This window comes from Mustelus asterias, chromosome 25 (genome assembly GCF_964213995.1).
Source record: "Mustelus asterias chromosome 25, sMusAst1.hap1.1, whole genome shotgun sequence".
NCBI classification, from domain to species: domain Eukaryota; kingdom Metazoa; phylum Chordata; class Chondrichthyes; order Carcharhiniformes; family Triakidae; genus Mustelus; species Mustelus asterias.
Window position 1 is genome coordinate 22,673,096 of NC_135825.1, and position 21,780 is coordinate 22,694,875.

General features: G+C 43.8%; 1 protein-coding gene across 3 annotated transcripts in view; it reads right to left on the reverse strand.

Moving 5' to 3' along the window:
- LOC144511865 (plexin-A2-like) overlaps window positions 1-21,780 on the reverse strand; it is a 483,337-nt gene that overhangs the window by 16,777 nt on the left and 444,780 nt on the right. For all 3 annotated transcript variants that reach the window (XM_078242266.1, XM_078242268.1, XM_078242267.1), the window contains 3 exons: window positions 13,902-14,001; window positions 12,246-12,436; window positions 10,874-11,043 (listed from right to left, as the gene is read on the reverse strand). In XM_078242266.1, the coding sequence (XP_078098392.1) occupies window positions 10,874-11,043; window positions 12,246-12,436; window positions 13,902-14,001 (461 nt within the window). The remainder of the gene's footprint in view (window positions 1-10,873; window positions 11,044-12,245; window positions 12,437-13,901; window positions 14,002-21,780) is intronic.

Sequence of the window (21,780 nt, forward strand, 5' to 3'; positions counted from 1 at the left end):
CGAACCGGTCCAACTCCTCCACGCCAACCCTCAGTATGCCTATGTGGCATATCCTGACGGGCGAGAGGACACTGTCTCCATTAGAGACCTGGCGCCCGCAGGGGACGTAGCAACTCCTGTCGCTCCTATTCCCCAAGTCACAGATCCACTACTCCTCATTACTTCCCCAGACGTGGCGCGGTCAGCACCGGGACCAGTGCATAACACTTTTACTCCCATGTACAGCTTGCCTGAGACTCGGAGATCGGCGCCACCATCATCACCACCACCACCAAACGTTCCAGGATCCCCTACACCATCGCCTCATCAGGGCCGGCCGGCCCGGGAGTCTTTGAGGGGACAGCCAGATGTTGCTTTGAGAGAGCCACCGCAAGCACCTGCTCCGGTTTCGCAACCGGTGTTGAGAAGATCGCAGCGTCGGTGCGGTCCTCCAGACCGTCTGGACTTGTGAATCCTGTTATTTTTTTTGTCATTGTCTGTTTTCATCCACCCCGCCACCTTTGGTTCCTAAAGGAGGGGTGAATGTGGTGAACCATCGTTGGTTCACCACTGGGGTTGTTATTGTGTTACTGTTGGGCTAGGGTGTTGTTGTTATGGGGGTTGTACTATGTTGTTGGGATAGGGTGTTTACCTGTCCTAAGTGTTATCGTGGCACACTCCAGTGGGGTCCCGCCTCCGGTGGCAGGGTATAAGACCCCCTGCTCCGGCAGGACCCCTTCAGTCTGAACGGGTGAATTTGTGTTAGTAGTTTCATTGTTAATGTATTAAAGCCTTCAGTTCTAAAGCCTTGTTTCCGGGTGCTCATTGAGGTGCATCAGAATGAATAAATAAAATCTCTAGTTTTGTTTGCACTCGGAGCCACAGTAAAGCTAGAAAAATCAAGATACGGACAGAAATTAATTATTCCTTCCCCCACCATTTTGCAGCAATTTCCTTCACCATCCCCAATCCCCCCAAGAAGGCATGGTCTCCGAGCTTCAGTGTGTTTTAAGTGCTGATATCTTACACGTTAGCCATTGTTCAGGTGGTAAGCCTGACACAGTGATTGCTGACAAACTATTAACTCGAGCAAGGTGAGTGGGCATAAGGCACACAATGAATCATATTCTTATCTGACAATCATGATGGACAGTCATCAACATTGACAATCCTAGTTGGCTTTACACACAAGAACGCTGAGGCAAACTGCAGTATCCTGGGTGGAGATTGGATAATTGTTCAGATTGGGAATCAAATCCGTGAGTCACTGGATAAACTTGCTGTGCCATGGCATTTATATCTATTCTAACATTATCTTTTATAGCATTGAATTAATAAAGTAAATTAGAACTAATGTTCTAGCTGGGATACAATGTAATGAAATTGCTATATATACTCACATCTTAATGCACTTCCTTCTGAAAAACTAAAGCATTGCTTAATGTATTTAGGGAGGATATATTAGGCAGCGTAACAGAGGAACAGAGGCAGCAGCTACGATGTATATGCTTTAACACCTCTTTCTTGCTGATCACCATTCTACAACCCATCTCCTCCATTCTCAATTCCAATTTGTGCAAATCTCAGCCATATGTAACCTATTCTTCTCTAATTCCTGCACGTCCATCATCCCACATCCTGCTGCTGTACATTGGTTTCTTGTTGCTCAACATACTGAATCTTATAACCTAATGTTCAACGTCCTTATACCTCATCTTCTCTTGCCTTACACCTTGTCCAGCCCTCAGCCTCTCCAGTTTTTGGTCCCGACTTCCTGGACCTCTCTTCCGAAAACATTGCTGTGTTTCCACAAACCAAACCCTCTCTGTTTTCAGATCAAGACAAGACATGTGACTTAAAACGCACGCCAGGACACTCCGGAGTTTCTGACTTGTGGACTTTCAAAAGAAACTGCCCAAGAAGTTTAAACTTCCAATGAGCAATTCCCCTGCTCCCCACGAATCTCGGCGAATGCCTCTGGCTCTAAGCCAGAGCCGGAGATTTGGTCAAGTCCACAGTACTTATCCCCATAGTTACCCTGGAAATATTCGACAGATTAAAATCTAATCTAACACCTGGGCAACTACACAACTGCCCTCCACCGCCCAGACCTCAACTATCCCACTGACTCAACCTGACTAACCCTCCACTTGACACGACTATTGACCCCCCTGCAACCCAACCCAACTAGCCACTCACCCACCTACCCATTCATTCACTAATTTTTCAAGACTGAACCTTAAATTTACCATATAGCAGCTGGTGTGTAAAAAGGGGGCGCTCATCCTGTTACCCTGACTCTACTTTGCTCTGACCAAGTTTTCTGATGGACACTGTGCTGCAATTCCTGCGAAAGTTGGGATTTGAAGACCCCGGAGGAAATGCGCAGCAATGGCGAGTTGGGGGAATTTACGAGTGCAGCGAGAAGCCACTGATCACTGCTCAAACCTCCCTCTGCCTTTACAGACTCTCGCAAAATCCATCTCTTTGACCACTTTTTCTGAACATCTCTCCCAACTCTCCCAAATCACCTCTTCCTTTATCTATTTCACTTGGGTGCCTCTTTGACTCCACTTGCCAAAAATATTTTTGGGGCGTTTCCTCCATTAATGTTGCTGCTCTACAAGGCGTTATATAAATACAGGTTACTATTGTTGTAACAAGGACAAACACATTTCTGATCACCTTGATGTTCTTAATTCTCAAGATTACACTCATCTTCAGAAGAAAGGTGCTCAATGCTCATTAGCATTTAAAACAATTACTCCTCCACTCTACCTTGTCAAGTTCACTGAATAAAGTAAAATTTATTTCTACCCATGCAACAGCAACACACATTTATAGAACCAAGCAGACTTTCAGTATTTTTCTTTTAATCCCAATATTTTCTCCACCACCAATATGCCACTCACCTCTTTTTCTAGTCATTAAACGGTGGCTAAAAGCACAAGGTGAATTGAAGAGATTGGAACAGGCCTCAAAACAAAGGCCTTCCCTATTGTTCAGTTCCAGAATGTTCCAGGAATGCTGGACTAACAAGTGATGGAACTCTTGCCCAATTCTAGCTCTTCGTACAAAGGACAAGAGTCGTAGGCGATAAGAGATTTCCACAATGTGCAACTTTTTTGCTGCTGATATTCCATGGAGACCTCTCTGACTGATTGATGTACAGTCAATTGATGATCGCTTAATGTCTTAATGCAGTAAAAGTCTGATAAGATCAGACTGTTCAGAAATGATGGGAGTTAATTAAAGCAATAAGTGACCTTATCAATTCTTATCTCCTTAATGCATAAATAGAACAGCAATCAATTGGGATTGAAAATTTATCTTAGAAAGCAATTTCTAATGTTAACAAATGCGATCTTATCAGAGTTTAACTTTAGCCCCAAAGCGTAAAATCTTACGCAGACTTTTTTCCATTGGCTGTATTAAAAACTATACAAAATATTGCAAGAACCATTAAAACTTCTCCTTCTCAAAGCATTCTTGGTTCATCACAGTGGAAATGAGGCTAAAATGCTGTCCAGTTCATTTTTCCCACAACAGATTTTATTGGGAAAAAGATACAGGACATTTCCCAGTCCAGCTTCAGCTTTGACACAACCTCTTTCCGTGACTGGACGGCACGATGGCACAGTGGTTAGCACTGCTGTCTCACAGAGCCAGGGACCTGGGTTCGATTCCTGGCTTGGGTCACTGTCTGTGTGGAGTTTGCACGTTCTCCCCGTATCTGCGTGGGTTTCCTCTGGGTGCTCTGGTTTCCTCCCACAGTCCAAAGATGTGCGGGCTAGGTGGATTGGCCACGTTAAATTGTCCATTCGTGTCAAGGGGACTAACTAGGGTAAAGCATGGGGTTATGGGAGTAGGGCCTGGGTGGGATTGTAGTTGGTGCAGACTCGATGGGCCGAATGGCCTCCTTCTGTACTGTAGGATTCTATGATCTATGTTCTGTTGGAAGAATCCTATCATAAGTGCCAATGGTGAAGCAATGCTAGGCAGCACCTGGGTTAAAATCTCCAGCCACATTCACTACAAGACTAGCTGGCCGGGTAATAAGCAGATGAGCGCCAATATACTGCGTTTATTTTAAGTGTCTCCACAATCTCCAGGCACACCTGCCTTCAGATAAAACTGCTACTTCCCGAGGACAGCTCACAGGAAAGAACATTTCTGATCACCTTGATGTCCTTGTCATGTCATAATTCTCAAGATTACACTCTTATCTTCAGAAGAAAGATGCTCAATGCTCATTAGCATTTAAAGCAGGTGACAATTACTCCTCCACTCTACCTGGCTGTCAAATTCACTGAATAAAATAAAATTTATCTCTACCCATACAATAGCAACACTCATTTATAGAACCAAGCAGACTTTCAGTATTTTTCTTTTAATTCCAATATTTTCTCCACGACCAACATTCTCTCTTCCCTGCCTCCTCCACCCTCACCTGTAACTAATATTGCAAGGAGCTCACAAACATTTTGATTCCAAAGATTGAGACCATCCAAACAGCCGCTGTTTTATAATCCCCACTTCTGCTTGCCTGCCAGGCCAGTGCCTCCCTGTGGTCTTGCCCTGATCTTACCTTTTTCTCTAGCTTCTCTGCTATCTCCCTTCCTGTCCTCTCTTAAGTTCATCTTGTCCACCTCCAGCTCTTCCAATCCTATTCCCACCAAACTACTGAACTCCTCACCTCAGCCTTCGTGCTAGCTGTCAGTGTCCTACCCTAAGGTACAATCCCGGCTCTTCAAGGTTGCCACCAGCACTCTCTCGAAGGAAACTATGCTTTCTTCTGTCCAAAGATGTGCGGGTTAGGTGCATTGGCCATGCTAAATTGCCCTTAGTGTCCTGGGATGTGTAGATGAGAGGGATTAGCAGGATAAATATGTGGGGTGACGGGGATAAGGCCTAGGTGGGATTGTAGTCAGTGTGGACTCGATGGGCCAATTGGCCTCCTTCTGCACTGTAGGGTTTCTATGATTTCTACTCTGTCTTTGCAAATTACTGTCAATCTCCAGCTCCCTAAATTCTCGCATATGTTGTGGCCACCTAAACCTTTGCCATTTTTTCTATTACTCAAGGTCTGAACCTCTATAATCAGCTTCACACCCCTCCCCCCCTCCCAAACACCAGAACAAACCCTAATCAAAGTCAAAAATGACATCCTGTGATGCACCGTCCCTCCACATTTTTCCTGACCTGCCAGCAGACACAGACAGTTGAGCACATAGTTCTCCTCCGACGTCTAGCTGAGCAGCTCTGCCCCTCACCCGTTAACTGTCCAGTCACACCCAGAGAACCTCCTGCAGTAGCTTTGCTTCCTGCTTTGGCACTATCATAGAATCCCTGCAGTACAGAAGGAGGCCATTTGGCCCATCGAGTCTGCACCAACACCAATCCCACCCAGGCCCTATTCCCGCAACCCTGTGTATTTACCCCTGCTAATCCCACTGACAGTAGGGTCAATTTTAGCAACCTAGCCCACACATCTTTGGACTATGGGAAGAAGCCGGAGGAAACCCACGCAGACATGAGGAGAAAGTGCAGACTCTGCACAGACAGTGACCCAAGCCGGGGATCGAACTCAGATCCCTGGCGCTGTGAGGCAGCAGTGCTAACCACTGTGCCGCCCTGTTTAGATTCCTCAAGGGTCATTGGATGCCCTTTCCTAATAGCTCACCCGCATGCTGTCTCTTGATGACGTTATCCAAAAATAGAGGATCAGATTCCACACATAGACTGCCAATGCCAAGCTTTATCTCATCAACATCCTTCCTAATCCCTCCACTGAGTCTGTGTTGTTAGACTGCTTGCCTTGCATGCTGTCTTGGATGAGACACAGTTTCCTTCAATTAAATATTGGGAAGCCCAAAGCCATTGTGTGTGGTCCCCACCACAGATTTGGCTTCTGAGCTATTCATTCCATCCTGCCTCCCCATGGCTTTTATCTTGAGTTGAATCCAAACATTCACGATCTTGCCAACCTGAGCTGAAAGCCTAACCCCAGATCTATTTCATCACAATGAATGCACTTTCCACCTCTATAAGGGCCTGGCACACATGCCACATGGGGGACTGAGCCCAGTACCACCCATACAGTGACGTAAGGAGGCACATAGCCTAGAATACAAAAGCAGGGATGTACTGCCCAGGCTTTATAAAGCTCTGGTCCGACTACATTTGGAATATTTGTGAGCAATTTTGGACCCTGTATCTAAGGAAGGATGCATTAGCCCTGGTGGGTCCAGAGCAGGTTCACGAGAATGATTCCAGGGGCGAAAAGCTTGACGGATGAGAAGCGTTCGAGGACTCTGGGTCTATACTCGATGGAATAGAAGAATGAGGGGGAATCTCATTGAAACCTGCAGAATACAGAAAGGCCTGGATCGAGTGAGTGTGAGGAAGATGTTTCCATTAGCAGGAGGGACTAGGATCGGAGGACACAGCCTCAGAATAAAGGAACGACCCTTCAGTACTGAGATGAGGAGGAATTTCTTCAGCCAGAGGGTGGTGAATCTATGGAATTCATTGCCACAGAAGGCTGTGAATGCCATGTCGTTGAGTTTATTTAAGACAGATTTAGATAGGTTCATGATTGTTTTTTTCAGCGGGAGTTTCAAAATGAATCTCCCACACTCTGTCCACCATAGAGTGCACTAGTTTGAACATCATTAAAAATCTCTCCCGCTGGAGAGCCGGCAGCATAGCGCTGAGCGGGCCACTGCGCATGCGCTGATCTGTCGGCGCTGAGATCAGCGCATGCGCAGTAGCCCCTCACTGCCGGCCTCCTGATCGCTTCGCAACACCCACTCGCTGCTTGTGCGACCCACCCACCCCCCCACCCCCCTGCCAATCACTGGGCTCCTGGACGTGTCTGGGCCAGCCCCGACCCTCCACCCCATGCGGGGCCACCCCCCTGTGCCTCAATCCCCCTCTCTTCCCACCCCACTACCCAAACGGCAGCCCCGAATCCCTCCCCACCCCCCCAGTGCCAGAGGCTAGGCTGGCACTGTCCACGGGGCATTCCCCCATTCACCACTCCAGCGGGGTCGGGCTGCCAGCTCCAGTTAGTGGGGAACTGCAGTAAACCCCGCTGGAGTGAAACATTCCCAGCTTGTGGGGAGAAAGGGGTGGGGGTGGGGGGGGGGGTGGAGACTCTAGCAGTCCTGAAGGCTTCAGGCCGGGGCCTGCTAATCACATGTTAATGAGCGTTTAAATAATTTATACGGCTCTGCACCAATTTCGGCAGTGCAGCGATTTGGGAGAATCGCAACTTCCCCCCATCTATGTGAAGTGAGTGAACAAACGAAAGGTTGCGTGTTATATTGAGAATATAAAACATGTTCAGAATTCCCAAGTAAGTGACCTCCATTAATACAGAATTATAATCGAATTGTTAATCTTCACATTTCAGTCCAGCAGGATGACAAAATTATATCTGAAAACACATTCATTTTTAAAGCTAAATTAATTGTAAAATGTAGTTTAAAGAACAAAGACTGATTTTGGATTTGGTTGCAACATTTTAATGTGCTTCTCCCTCCTTACCTTCCCGACACAAGCATCTTCAGCTTGAATGGCAGGGTAAATGGTGCATGTGCAGTTAAAAAATAAGTGGTCCTTGCGAATGGCATGATGGATGAAGTTAAAATCTAAGATGTTCCATTTCAGAAAATTTTCCCATCTCTAGACCCAAGTGATAACTGAAGTGTAACAGCATTGAGATTAGGACGGAAGTCAGAGGAAGTAGCCTTAATCTGTTCCACTTCACTGCAAATATAAGCTATAGCTTTTATATATACATGTATGCGCATATACATGAATGTGCTGAGTACATAGGCTATAACAATTTTTTTATTCCGTTCATTTCAAATGACAACTAGCATTTACAGAACACTTCAATTGTAGTAAATCATCACAGGACGCATCAAATAATTGACACGGAGCCAAAGAATAAGATATTGGTACAGATGACAAAGTTCAGCGCACGTTTTGGTTTTAAGGAGTGTCTTAAATGGTAATAGAGGGGTAGAAGAGATGGAGCGTTTGGGTTAAAAGTTTATTTATTAGTCACAAGTCGGCTTACATTAACACTGCAATGAAGTTACTGTGAAAATTCCCTAGTCGCCACACTCCGGCACCTGTTCAGGTACACTGAGGGAGAATTTAGCATGGCCAGTGGACCTTAGAAACATATCTTTTGGACTGTAAGAGGAAACCAGAGCACCCGGAGGACGGGGGGAGAACGTGTAGACTCCACACAGACAGTGAATCGAACCCGGGTCCCTGGTGCTGTGAGGCAGCTGTGCTAACCACTGTCCCGCCCAATTTGGAGAGAGAATTCCAGAGATTGGGGCAAAACAGCTGAAGGACTGACCACCAATCCTGGGGTTAAGGGAAGTGGAGATGCGCAGAGAGCAGAACTGGATGAACACAGAGTTCGTGGAAGGTTTACCGATGCAGGAGGTTGCAATGATAGAGAGGGGAAAGGCCATGAAGGGATCTGAACAAAGGATGAGTGTCATTTAAGGGTGTGACGCATAAAGGATTAAAGTGGGACTGAGTACAGATTGCCCCCATTGAGAACACATGACCCATACCAGAAGTTTGGTGTATTGTTTGACAGAGCCATGTGTAGATGCAAGCATGGAGACAGCTGTTAACTTGGACTTTATTGTACCTATGTACATAATTTCTGGTAATTAATAAATACTTACTGTTCAACTGCCCAAGACCATGGATACAATGGAAGATTGACCAAACTACGCACAATACCTTACAATATGGTGGCAGCAAATGTAACTATTCAAAACCTTGCAAAAGAAAATTCAAATCCTGGAGAATTGTAGGAAAAAAATTAAAGCAGCATTCTGACCTGAAGAAAAGTTCAAGAAGCAAAGGCGCAAAAATAAATCACCAGAAGAAAGCTCCAAAGAAAGAGCTGGAAGCTGGAGGCAGAAATTTAAGTACTCGCTGCAGTAGAAGACTCTGCTGGATCCTGTGGAAAGCCAGTAGACCCAGCAAGGATGAGATAAAAATTTAAAGTTCCTGGACAACACAAATCCTAAAGTAAAGTTAAATAGTCAGAAATTGCCGTTTAAAACCGCAGTCCAGGAGGTATGATTCACGAGTTGGCTGAGCTCACTCCAAACAAAGGAAAAAAAAAATTAAAAATGAATTCCGACTGAGTAGGCAGTTTAAAACACCCAGCAAAAGCTGGGATTTGACATTTCCAAGGTCAGAGAACATCATGCTAGAGCAGGGAAGACTCTAACCATTCTTTTTGAGTGTTAAGGTTGGGAGCGTCATTACCGCAGGAGCCCGCCAAAACTGGCAAGCATGGAAATTACAGTATTACAATCCTGTCAACAAAGCACTGTGGTCAAGAGACCTCTGGCTACAAGGCAGAGATACATTATTTTAAATGCCCAGAGGAATCTGACCTCTGGTCATAGATGTGGCCACGAACAATCTTTGAGCTGATATACGTCACTCATAACCAGCCTTTTTCTCTCTTGTGCAGAGATGTGCGTGTAGCCTTGAATCTCCCCAAAAATGGCAGATGTCAAAACAATCTCCGTTGTAAACTTCATAAAACTGCAAGTTCCAGAAGATTCTCCCAACTGGATGTCAGCTTTGAACTGTCTTCTCCCTTTGTAGAACAAAATTTGTCTACATTTGTTACAGGTGCCCAGAAGCCTCTCATTGGTTAGACACTCAGCTGATTACCATGACACCGAGTAGGTGACAGACAAGAGAGGTGTTTCAGCAGACTCAAGGGGCATGATGGGATAGTTGACATTCCGGAATGGTTCATAGTCTGTGTAAACAGTAAAGAGAATTCAATCCCAGACAGGGTCGAAGACTAGATAACATCTGCTGCTTCTGTATCGTCTCAGTGAGTAGGTCAAAGAAAGTCACTAGGTGAAGAATGGAATAGAATAACCAGCCACTAGTGGTTGCTAACAAGATCTCGTAGCCATTAGGAGCAGTTTAACAAGATCCTATACTCATTAGCAAACATTAGCCTGGTCTAGCAGGAATACTTGGAAGAAAAAATTATAAAAGGGTGTTACAAATGGAAAAATTGAGGCGTTTCCCTTGGTTGTCTTAGGATCTTCTTCCAGACATGCTTTAATAAAGTATTTTATTTACTGGAACCTCAGACTCCAGGGTGGCTGATTTTGTCCACAACAGAGATAAACCCCGAGACCACAGAGCAGACACTACAATTCCCAGTCAGCATGACAATGCCATAATGATGCTGGAATTGGGTAGCAGCTGTCTATTGACAGCACACCTCACAGCGAAACGCAAAAGTGAGCTTACTACCAAGTCGCACCCTCACAACAGAGCCATCTTCCACCCCAGCAAGCATCACAGCGAGCCACACAAAGGAAATGGGGAAAGAAACAATCTACAGGCAAGCTCAGCATTTGTCTGCCCTGTACATACAAGCGAGAGCAGGATGAATCAACCACCATTCGTCAGTAGACTTGAGGAATCAACAAGTGATTCAATGCCAGAAAGAGGATGAAAGAAGACCCAGGTGCCAGAACAACCTCTGAATCAACAGGTTTATCTGCAGCAGCAGAGCCTACCATTCCTCAGACAGTAGAGAACAAGATATGGAAGGGTTATAAGACCTCCAGAACTTATGAATGCTACTGGTGTTCTCCCCCGAAGATGAAAACGGATTCCTGAACTGGCTCCTGACACATGACCCCAAGTCCCATTCTCTCACCGCCTCCACTCAGTGCATCACGTACAGTTTAAATAGGATAAAGTCAATTCATTCAACTTGAAGTGTGCTGCTGCTGCCTGGGGCCTACATTACTGGTCCCAGCGAGTGTTCCCACGATTAGATTAAGCAACCAATTGCATCACTTACCAGTTACTTTTCCATGTGTGCCTAACATCTGTGTCGTGGATGACGTGTCTGTCAGCCTGCTCATCCAGGAAATCAAACATGTACTTAATTGCAAGCGGCAAGGCGCTGCCACGGTGTACTGTGCTGAACAGTGTCTCAAACAGGTCGTCTACAAACTTCTGCAGCGTACCCTGTAAAGAAGTGAAGATGTGTGCACTTAATTGTCAAGAGCAATCTGATCTATTAACAAAGAATAACCAGAATTTCATTTACATAGCACCTTTAGTTTAATAAAACTTCCTAAAGCATTTCACAGGAGAATCATCAAAAAACAAATTTGAACCACATAAAAATATGATGGGACAATTGGTCAAATGGTTGGTCAGAATGAAACATCTTAAAGGAAGAGAGGGAGGTAGAGCGGGGTTTGTTTCTTTTTTGTTCATTCATGGGACATGGCATTGCTGGCTGGCCAGCATTTATTGCCCATTCCTAGTTGCCTGAGGGCTGTTGAGAATCAACCACATTGCTGCGGAGTCGCATGTAGGCCAGACCAGGTAAGGACGGCAGATTTCCTTCCTTAAAAGGGCACAGTGAACCAGATGGGTTTTTTCGATTATCGACATGATTTTATGGTCATCAGTAGATTCTTAATTCCAGATTTTTAAAAATTGAATTCAAATTCCACCTGACGTGGTGGGATTCGAAACCGGGTCCTCATAACATTAACTGAGTTTCTGGATTAATAGTCAAGCAATAATACCACTGAGCCATTGCCTCCCCGTGGGAAGGAAATCAGGCAGCAGAAGGAATAGCCATTGTAACCAATGTTTTTTGATAGTAAGACTTGAGAAAATGTACAATAGTTCACATTGCGTCTAAAGGGACCTTAAAAGCTGAACCAAAATTATACTCTTCCATCTTAAACTTTGCATGGCGCCTATAATCATCTTGAGATTTTGGATAGTGATAAACCTGCGGACCCCATCTTCGTATAACCAGGCAGTATAGAAACTAAAACCTTATTGAACAATAAATATCTGAAGATGTAGCGAGAATAATACAGAATAGTGCAATCGACCATTTTAAAACTGAATCAAATCACTACTGTTTCTTAGGCCGGAATTTTCCAGCCCCACCCAGGTTTCCCTGTGGTCGGGCCAGTGAGCCATCGAAATCGCGGCAGGACTGGAAGATCCTGCCGGTGTGAAAAGCAGGAAAATTCAGGCCTCAATCTGGGAAATTAGCATGTTGAAAAGCATCTAAATTTTAAATGCTAATGCCGTACTCATGCTTATTTTATGAGTTGGGATGTGTGTGTATCTGATGCATAATTTTGAACCTCCCCGGATGTGACCATGAGAATTGTCGTTAATTCATGCATTTCCAGTACCTTTGTTGCCAGCAGTCTTGTCAGGTAGATTTCAGATACCATCTTGCTGCCACGGTCACCTTCCTTCTGGTCGCCGTGATCGTGGTTCTTTACTAGATGCCACACTTTCACACCACTCTCTAAATCTGGGGTGATCATTGGGGCGCGAGAGCGCAGGCTGTCTGGACTTCCAGTGTAGCGTAAAGTGGAGTCTAGAGTGAAAGAAAGACAAAGGTCTTTCAAATCAAATCGAGCTGAATCATTGTAAAACTATAAACATGTCGCAAAGAAGATGAACAACGGGTCACATCCGGCCATTTTGCAGCACAGTGTGAAGTTAGAAACCAAAGGCACATGGGAACATAAAAGCAAATTACTGCAGATGCTGGAATCTGCAACAAAAACAGAAAATGCTGGGAAATATCAGTAGGTCTGACAGCATCTGTGGAGAGAGAATAGAGCCAATGTTTGAGTCAGGATGACTCTTCATCAGAACATAGTGCGGAATTTACAGCCTCACTCGTCCCGAAACCGGAAAATTTCACCTGAGGCCAATGGACCTCCCCATGCTCCGCCCCACTCCCACTCGGATTCTCATGGGGGGGCGGGCCAGCAAAAGTTTGGTCATATTGTCCCCTGCAAGTTCAACTTGAGCTTACTTACGGCGGGGTACAAAATAACGATACCTTTGCCGAGAAGTCACAATTATTTCCTCTAGCGTTCTAAAGGTACTGAATGAGTAAAGTCTTGTTAGCTGTGGTGACACAGTTATGTCCTTGCTTTCTCTACTGTACAAAAGATGATTCTATAGCTTGAAAGAACCATCATTATTTTTCTCATTTGGAACTTATGTTGTAGCTCTTGAAGAAAAAGCTAGTCATTTTTTATATTTCCAGATTATCACGATTTATTGCAATAATGATGGGAAATACAGGAAAATCTGGAACAGATAGGTGATCTTGGACCAATATTTATATACCTGGGTATCAGAGATGTGCCAAGTGCTTAAATTTAGCAGGTAAAGTTAAAGTTTATTTATTAGTCACAAGTAGGTTTACATTCACACTACAATGAAGTTACTATAAAAATCCCCTAGTTGCCACACTCTGGCGCCTGTTTGGGTACATTGAGGGAGAATTTTAGCATGGCCAATGCACCTAACCTGCACATCTTTGGAGGAAACCGGAGCAACTGGAGGAAACCCATGCAGACACAGCGAGAACATGCAAACTCCACACAGACAGTGACCCAAGCCGGGACTCGAACCCAGGTCCCTGATGCTGTGAGGCAACGGTGATAACCACTGTGCCAGCGTGCCGCCCCCAGAGAGTGTCAGAGAGTCTCGCTGCAAACCTGTGGTATTTGCTTCAATTTGTTTAGCATATCTCACGAGTGGGAAGTTACATTGATAACTGGTAGACTGTCCAAAGAGCCACAATCCCAAGTGAAACCAACAAAAACATTGTGCTGACAACAAGTTCTGTCACAATCAGTCACTGGTAATAGTGAGTGCATTGGGAGGAGTGGCTGCACTGGCTGTCAGTAGAGTTAGTCCTTTGGATTTAATAACAGGTACCAATTATAGTTCACTTCAGCACCTTTGTAATAAACAAATATATGTTGGCCAACTCAATTATGTTACAAGCAGCTCATAAGCTTGCTACGACCTTAACTTACCATAGCGGCTAATGGATGTCCGACACATACTGGTTGTGGTTGGAACGTTGTAAGAAGAGGTCTGCTTTGGAACCAGAGCAACGACGGAACGATCAGACACCTAAAGAGGAATTTAAATACTGTATTTAATAATGTGAAAACCAAACAGAATCACCTTGGTGTCAACAAAATTTGCCTTCACAACAGTCAAATGCATATCCTCCTTCTCCACCTCAACGTAGGCAGAAGGGTCTGTCCTTTTTGCTGCACTGATGTGAGAGCAGTTGAGTTTTTAAGTCCATAATTTATTCCCTCTGACATGCAGGAGTAATTTTATACCACCTCTACAAACATGCATTTCCAATTATTTTTCTAACTCTCAGCACATACACCTAAATGACCCAAATCAAACAACTGCGCATCAATTAACCTAATTGAATATGCTAAAAAGCATTCAAGTGACACTCGCAATCATAAAATGCACTCTAGCAGTATGAAAACAAATACGAGGACCACCTATTTCTAAATGTCACGTGCTCCTCGCGTTTACATACAAACACACAATTTTTTCTTTGCTTGGTTTTCACTAAAGGCTTTCATTTGTATAAAGGAGCAAAGATAACAGCCAGAATTCGAGCTGGAAGTGCAAACTGCAATACTGCCTTCTAGTATGTGGGGTAGGAATACATTCTAATCTCATTTGTTTGCTATACGAGAACCAGAAGCGTGGATAGACTCAAAATCCGATTTGGGCGAGTCACATGCAGTTTCTAACACTGCTGGGAAATCTAGGCCAGTGAGTGGGCCGCATGAGTGGTCCTCCTCCATCTCAGTGGGCCGCAAGATTGAAATTGGACTTGTTCACTGACCGTGTCCCCATGAATAAAATTAAATACATCTAATACACGCCAAATATTTCATAACGAGACATCGAAAATTCTTAATCATTTATATATTAATGGAACTCTCATCAGCTTCAAATGGTAACAAAATAAATATTTACGCATTGGACATAGAGGGCATGGGTCTCACACTCAATGTTGTGCACAATCAGCACGTACCTCACTTCACTTGCTTTACATGCATATCACTTCAGTCACACCAGTAGAAAAAAAAACACATGGATGAGAATCAGCAGCAAGTGACAACCTTGCATGTGAGAAATGGTTGACATGGTGTCACAGTGGTTAGCACTGCTGCCTCACAGCACCAGGGACCCGGGTTCGATTCCCGGCTTGGGTCACTGTCTGAGTGGAGCGTGCACATTCCCCCCCGTGTCAGCGTGGGTTTGCTCCAGTTTTCTCCCACAGTCCAAAGATGCATGGGTTAGATGGATTGGCTATGCTAAATTGCCCCTAACTGTCAGGGGGACTAGCTAAGGTAAATGCATGAGGTTATGGAGAATAGGGCCAGGGTGGGATTGTGGTTGGTGCAGACTCGATGGGCCGAATGGCCTCCTTCTGCACAGTAGGATTCTATGGTTCCATGACAAGTAGTCTCAGGGGCTACATTCATAATCCAGGTGGGCTGCACGTGGCCCCCAAGCCACAGGTTGCCCACCACTGATCTATAAACATACATGGCTGGTGGAGAAAATGGTAGACATCCCATTGCCACATCAGAGGAAGGATTTTCACAGTAACTTCAGTGCAGTGTTAATGTAGGCCTACTTGTGACAATAATGAATAAGTTTTAAACTTTAAATTTTTTTTGGCTTGTTCTAAGAATGTAGCACACATTCTTCAGCATATGGGGAATTTTGCCATGCTCCGTACAATCCAAGAGTATCAAATGTAAATGAAGATTAGGAAAATTAGAATAAAATTTAGAATAGCATCAAGCAGAACAATACGTAGGGAGATTGCGAGCTGCCCACACATTGTTGAGCCCCACTTGTGAAGATTACAGGTCAAGTGTAAAGTGACATGGATCTTTTGACAAACATACAACAGCAATGCACTAATGAAAATGCATCTGGACAAGTCAGCTTTGTTTGGGCAGGCAAAGAAGCTCGAACGAGCGCTGCATAATTTTTGCCAGAACAATGTCATGCAGTCACATGCAGATCCTATATTTTGTAAGATGATTAAATCAGTTAGATTTTGTTCTCGAGCTGAAAAACCATTTTCTTCCCCCAAGATAAAGATGGCCCTTAAAAATAAATGTGATTTTAAGTTTACTGAGCTTTGTAATTAATAGGAAGAAGAACATGTGGGGAACGGAGATGTGTGGCGGTAAGCTGTCTGCAATGGAAGGAAATCCCATTGCAACATCCATCAGCTCATTAAAAGAACATTCTCTTTCCCGCTGTGCTAACTCACTAAAAAGTGAAAAATACTAGGCAATAATCAGCAAATCAAAATCTGAACCAATTTTACAAATGTCAAAAATACGTATTTAGAATAACACAGGTAAAGCAGCACTTTCATCAATATTTGTCACTGTTGCGTTACATGCATTTCCCACTAACACAAAATAGAAGTGGCTGAAACAGAACTTAATAAAGATTCTGACTTTCAATATATACACTATGCCAGAATCAAGCTGGAGTTTAATTTGTCTCAGTGTAAAACTTTCCCAAATTGGAATTAATCATATAATAAATACATTCCACATTTTACATGTGTTTAACAAATCCCTAAATTGTTAATTCAGTCTCAGAACATGGGCATCGCTGATAAGGTTGGTATTGAAGGTAGATGGCTTTTAAAAAATCTTTTACTGGCTCCTTAAAGTTACAAAGCCAATGCTCATTGTGGACCGGGTAAATCCAAAGCCACTCCCTCCTTGCTCCTAAATACAAATTCTAATTCTAATTGAATCCAATTCATGGTCCCCCCCCACAAGAGAGACACACAAGATCCAAGCTGACAAGATAAAGCATTGCACCTGATCTTGGGTTTGATCTGACGCTTGGTCTTAGCCAAAAGGCTGAGAAGGTACAGGAGGAGATGGTGGGCTCTGTTCTGCAGCAGGTTTAACGTAGCCACCTTACTTGTCAGGCTGCTTCAGACACTGAGTACAGGATTGGAATCATACATTGGTCAGACTGGGTAAAGACAGCAAGTTTCCCCCCATTAGGGGACATGAAGGAACCAACTGGTTCTCTTTCTAAAACATTTCTCCTTTCATAGTCATTTTTTCTAGTTTTTTTTAATTCAACTGAACTGAAATTTTCAAACATTTCAGAAAAAGTACTCCATTCTTAAAGTTACAAAGTGAATACGTAGAGTCGACAGGGCAAGCCTTAATCCATCTCCTTGCTTGCTCCAAAAACCAATTCAAACTGAATCTCATTCATGGTCCTCACAAGAGACACATGCAGGATCCACGCGGACAAGATTTGCCATTGCACCTGATCTTGGGCTTGATTTAAAACTTGAACTGAGCCAATTTTTCAAACCGCCATGGTGAAGCTTGAACGCTCATTCTCTGAGTTACTCGTTCAACAGCGTATAGAAGCTGACATCATGATTTTGGATGACATTGCTGAGGGGCAGGCTGTAGATGAGAACTATGCAGGGGCCAAGAACAGATTCTTGGAGAATTCCAGAGGTTGCAGTACAGGTGTGAGGTGAGAAACCACTGCAGGAGATTATTAAAGCTTCTATGAATCCACAAGTTAACATGAGCAAATTAATATCCACGGGTGCATCACCCTTGGTGTTGATTGCAGGTTGGGAGGCAAACTGGGAAAAATGGGATTGAAGGAGTGAAGAATGCAACGGCAGACAAAGGTCAAGGACAAGGAGAAGAGACCAGCAGGGGTGGTAGAAGATGTTAGTGTGAGACTTATATGGAAGCAGTACTATTGGACACAGGGCCAAGTACATGTCAACAGGCAAGTTATACCTCACTTCCATTTTTTTCTTAACATTTGAATGGTGGTGATGCTAACATGGGAATTGTAACAGTGACAGCAAAGAAGCTCACCAAAAATTCTAAGGACGAATCTACAATTTGCAGTACGGAGCACACTCCTGAAGTCTAGTTGTTAACCTTCTCTGTCCTTTTAAGGTCACTATTGAGGTAATCCCGATAGGGAGGTGGCCTGAAATAAATGGGTCTCGAAATCAATTAAAGGCTAATTACTGTTCCCTATTAGGAAGGCTTCCGAGATTGGCAGCTGCCTGGCTTTACTCCCGAGGGAGGAGACAGGTTATTGTTTCTCGGAGCAGAAACAGTAATCCAGTCGGAAAACTTGCACACCAGCCACCAATTTTGTGCATCAGTGTCCTGGTCAAAAAAAAAAACGGAAGCTGCTAAAGATAATGTTCAACTGGGCCTCGATTTATATATGTATATACAGTAACACAATCTCACCGACCCACGAGGGAGAACTTGCCTCAGTTTCGAGATGCAGAATGCTAAAACGTTACACGGTCAAAGTAGCACAAGAGAGAAAACTTTAGCAAATCTCAATTTTCATTTGTTTAATGTGTTTTTTTACATGGCAAAGTAGCAGCTGGCAGTGAACCAGCAGTAATGACCGTGTTGACTAAAATCCAAAGATTGATTTGACACGTATTGAATTAATTTGATTTGCGGACCGTGGTGTTAATGCAAGATAGCAGCATTAGACTAACCCTGTGTGTAGCCCTGCATGCTTTCTTTGTAGAAGTATATTTAATATTTATTTATCTGAAAAGTTATGGAAACATAAAATTAAATCAATACTTTTATGGTCAAATCGCGTTTTTTGCAATACAGGAGCTGATACGGGGTAAGTATTGAGTGCAGGACGGGAGAAAAAAAAACAAGTCAAACAACCGAATGACAAACGGAAGTGAACTAGCCCTTCTATGAGCTAATTAAACTCAGTTGGGGTGTCAAAAACAAAATCTACAGGGTTGACCCCAAGGGGAAAGGATGCTTGGGAATATTAAGCAAAGATGGGATTGAATGAGTTGTATTGCCACGTGCAGGTCACGTACAAGCACTTGCTGTCGAGGTTCTAGACACTTTGTGGCAGGTGCCATAAGGATACCCGTTGAACTGTATCTCTTCAGGAGTGGGCCACTTTCAGAAGGAGAAGCCTCGGCCTTAAGGATGGTGACATAGGGTAGGGGAAGGCAGCCACAAGACTTGGGGTTGGTGGGGGGGGGTTCCAATTCATTTGTGGGACATGAGTATCATTGGCCAGCCAGCATTTATTGCCCATCCCTAATTGCCCGAGAACAGTTGAGAGTCAACCACATAGCTGTGGCTCTGGACTCACATGTAGGCCAGGCCAGATAAGTGCAGCAGATTTCCTTCCCTAAAGGACATTAGTGAACCAGATGAGTATTTCCGACAATTGACAATGGTTTTATGGTCATCAGTAGATTCTTAATTCCAGATATTTTTTACTGAATTCAAATTCCATCATCTGCCGTGGCAGGATTCGAACCCGGGTCCCCAGAACATTAGCTGAGTTTCTGGATTAATAGTTCAGCGAGAATACCAGTAGGCCATCGCCTCCCCTGAATTGTGCTTGCTTGTGCCATTATGGATGATGCAAGTAACAACAAAGCACTTCCCAAAGGAATATTAAAGAGAGAGAATTGCCCTTGGACTAGTTTGGTGGAAGTGGCTGGTTTCAGAGCTCCACAAATAGGTGCAAGGCCAAACCTCATTTTCCCAATACTTCATACAGTTTGCGACTACTTTCCATATGTAACATGTTAATAGACCTGTCATAAACATTCAACAGAGGATGGGAGAAACAGCCATACCTCTTCTTGGTTAAGGATGGCACAGAGACCATGAGGTCAGGAGAGAAGCAAGAAATGAAAAATAACGAGGAAATAGTTGTAATCACAACCAGAAAAAGAGGTGAGGCACTTAACCAGAATTTTGTGCATTTACTGCAGGGGTGTCATTAAAGAAAATGTTGTGCAGACAGAAAATCCCTGACATGGTTCTCTCGTGATGTGTTATTTTTGAAATATTTAATACAGTTCATAACAACTTTCCCGACATAACGATAATATACATGGATTATTTTAGAAGCCAAACTTTTCCCAGTCTTCAAGGAATCAAGAGAAAACAAACTGGATTTAAAAAAGTAAAAGGAATTTCTGGTCGTTTCCCATCAGTGAAGCCAATAATCCAATAAAAAAACCTCTTTAACATAACTAAACTTCCAACTATTGGGGATGAGCTGCTCAAACAAGTCTAAGACAGCTTAGTGATTTGCACCATTAATGCTTGATTTACTTTTAATGTATACTTTTCTGCCATACAGCCGTACAATTTTATGTTTATCTCTGTCTCTCAATCGAAAAAAATATTTTCCTCACCAATTTTATTTTTTAGCAGAACAAACTATTAGCTTTGACATAATAAATGTAAAATGTTCCATGTGAAATATTCTGATTGACTATTATAATGAATAATGTGTACAAAGAAGCCAGCACATCTATTATTTCTTTATTAATCCTGTTCTCTGAGGAAATAGAAAATGCTAATCCCATTCTATTCACTGACATGATTTGGGGCTGCTGCTGTCAAAGGCAAAGGGTTTAATTTTCTGTCAGTCCCCGTCAGCTTTTCGCTAATTTGAATTTGCTTCAAATCTCCTCTTCATTATCTGCCACCATTCAAAGCACATAATGACTGACAACTCATCAGCTCCTTGTTTGATGTTAACCTTTTCGGTACCAATTCCCTTTTGCTGTCCCACTTCACGTCCCTTTTGCTCTCTGCCTTATTTACACTTACAATGTGAGGGAAGGGATTCAACAACTATTATGTATAGATGCACCACAAAGCCCATGTCTGAAATGGTGAAAATTGTCAACCACCCTGTCTTGGAAATATATGACCATTCCTTCGCAGTCGCTGGGTCAGATTTGTGGAATTCCCTCCCTAACAGCATTGTGGGTCAACCTACAGCACGTGGACTGCAGCGATTCAAGAAGGCAGCTCACTACCTCCTTCTCAAGGGCAACTAGGGATGGGCAATAAATGCTGGCCCAGCCAGCAATGCCCATGCCCCACAAATGAATTTTTAAAAAAACTCTTCATTGTGCGACACAAAGTTTAAGTTTATTTATTAGTCACAAGGCTTACATTAACACTGCAATGAAGTTACTGTGAAATTCTCCTACAGTCCGGCACCTGTTCGGGTCAATGCACCTAACCAGCACGTCTTTCAGAATGTGGGAGGAAAGCGGAGCACCCGGAGGAAGCCCATGCAGACACGGCGGGGGGGGGGAATGTGCAAACTCCACAGACAGTGACCAAGCCAGGAATCAAACCCGGGTGCCTAGCGCTGTGAAGCAGCAATGCTAATCACTGTGCTACTGTGCCGTGCATTAGGGACTCTACATAACAATTTAACAGTTGTTATTTCTATAAGATTGACGCACTAGATTCTTCAGTAAAGTATCTGCATTCCTCGTGATTCCCTAATAATTTGGTAAAACATAGTTCCTAAGACAAAGTAATTGCTTCATGACTGGTTCAGTGAGTAAACTTCCCACCTGAAGTTGTCTTAAACTGGAAAGCATCTCATGTTGGGCCCCTGCCATTAAACCCAGGACTTGTTCCTCACACTCGGCACACACCCAAGCATTTATCAGCCATAAATTCTCTTACGCCTGTCCAAGATGAGCTGTGCACAGTAGCAAGCAGCTCGCCTACGAAGCATAACTGGAAACTGGGCCTCCACAAAGCTGGTAACGACTCTCTAGTAGGTGAGGAAGGGGGGAATTGGGAAGGTAGAGTGCAGGACAGGCAATGAGGCCAAGCAAATAAAAAAGCAGAATGGATAGAGAGGTGGCTGAGGGAAAGCAAAGCACAACTTGGAAGTGGTAACATTGGGTGGGATGCAGTATTGGTGGCAATCAAGGATTGGGGCTCGCGGTAGCAAAAATGATTTAGATTGTGGTGTCCAGTGGCTGACTACATTATTTGC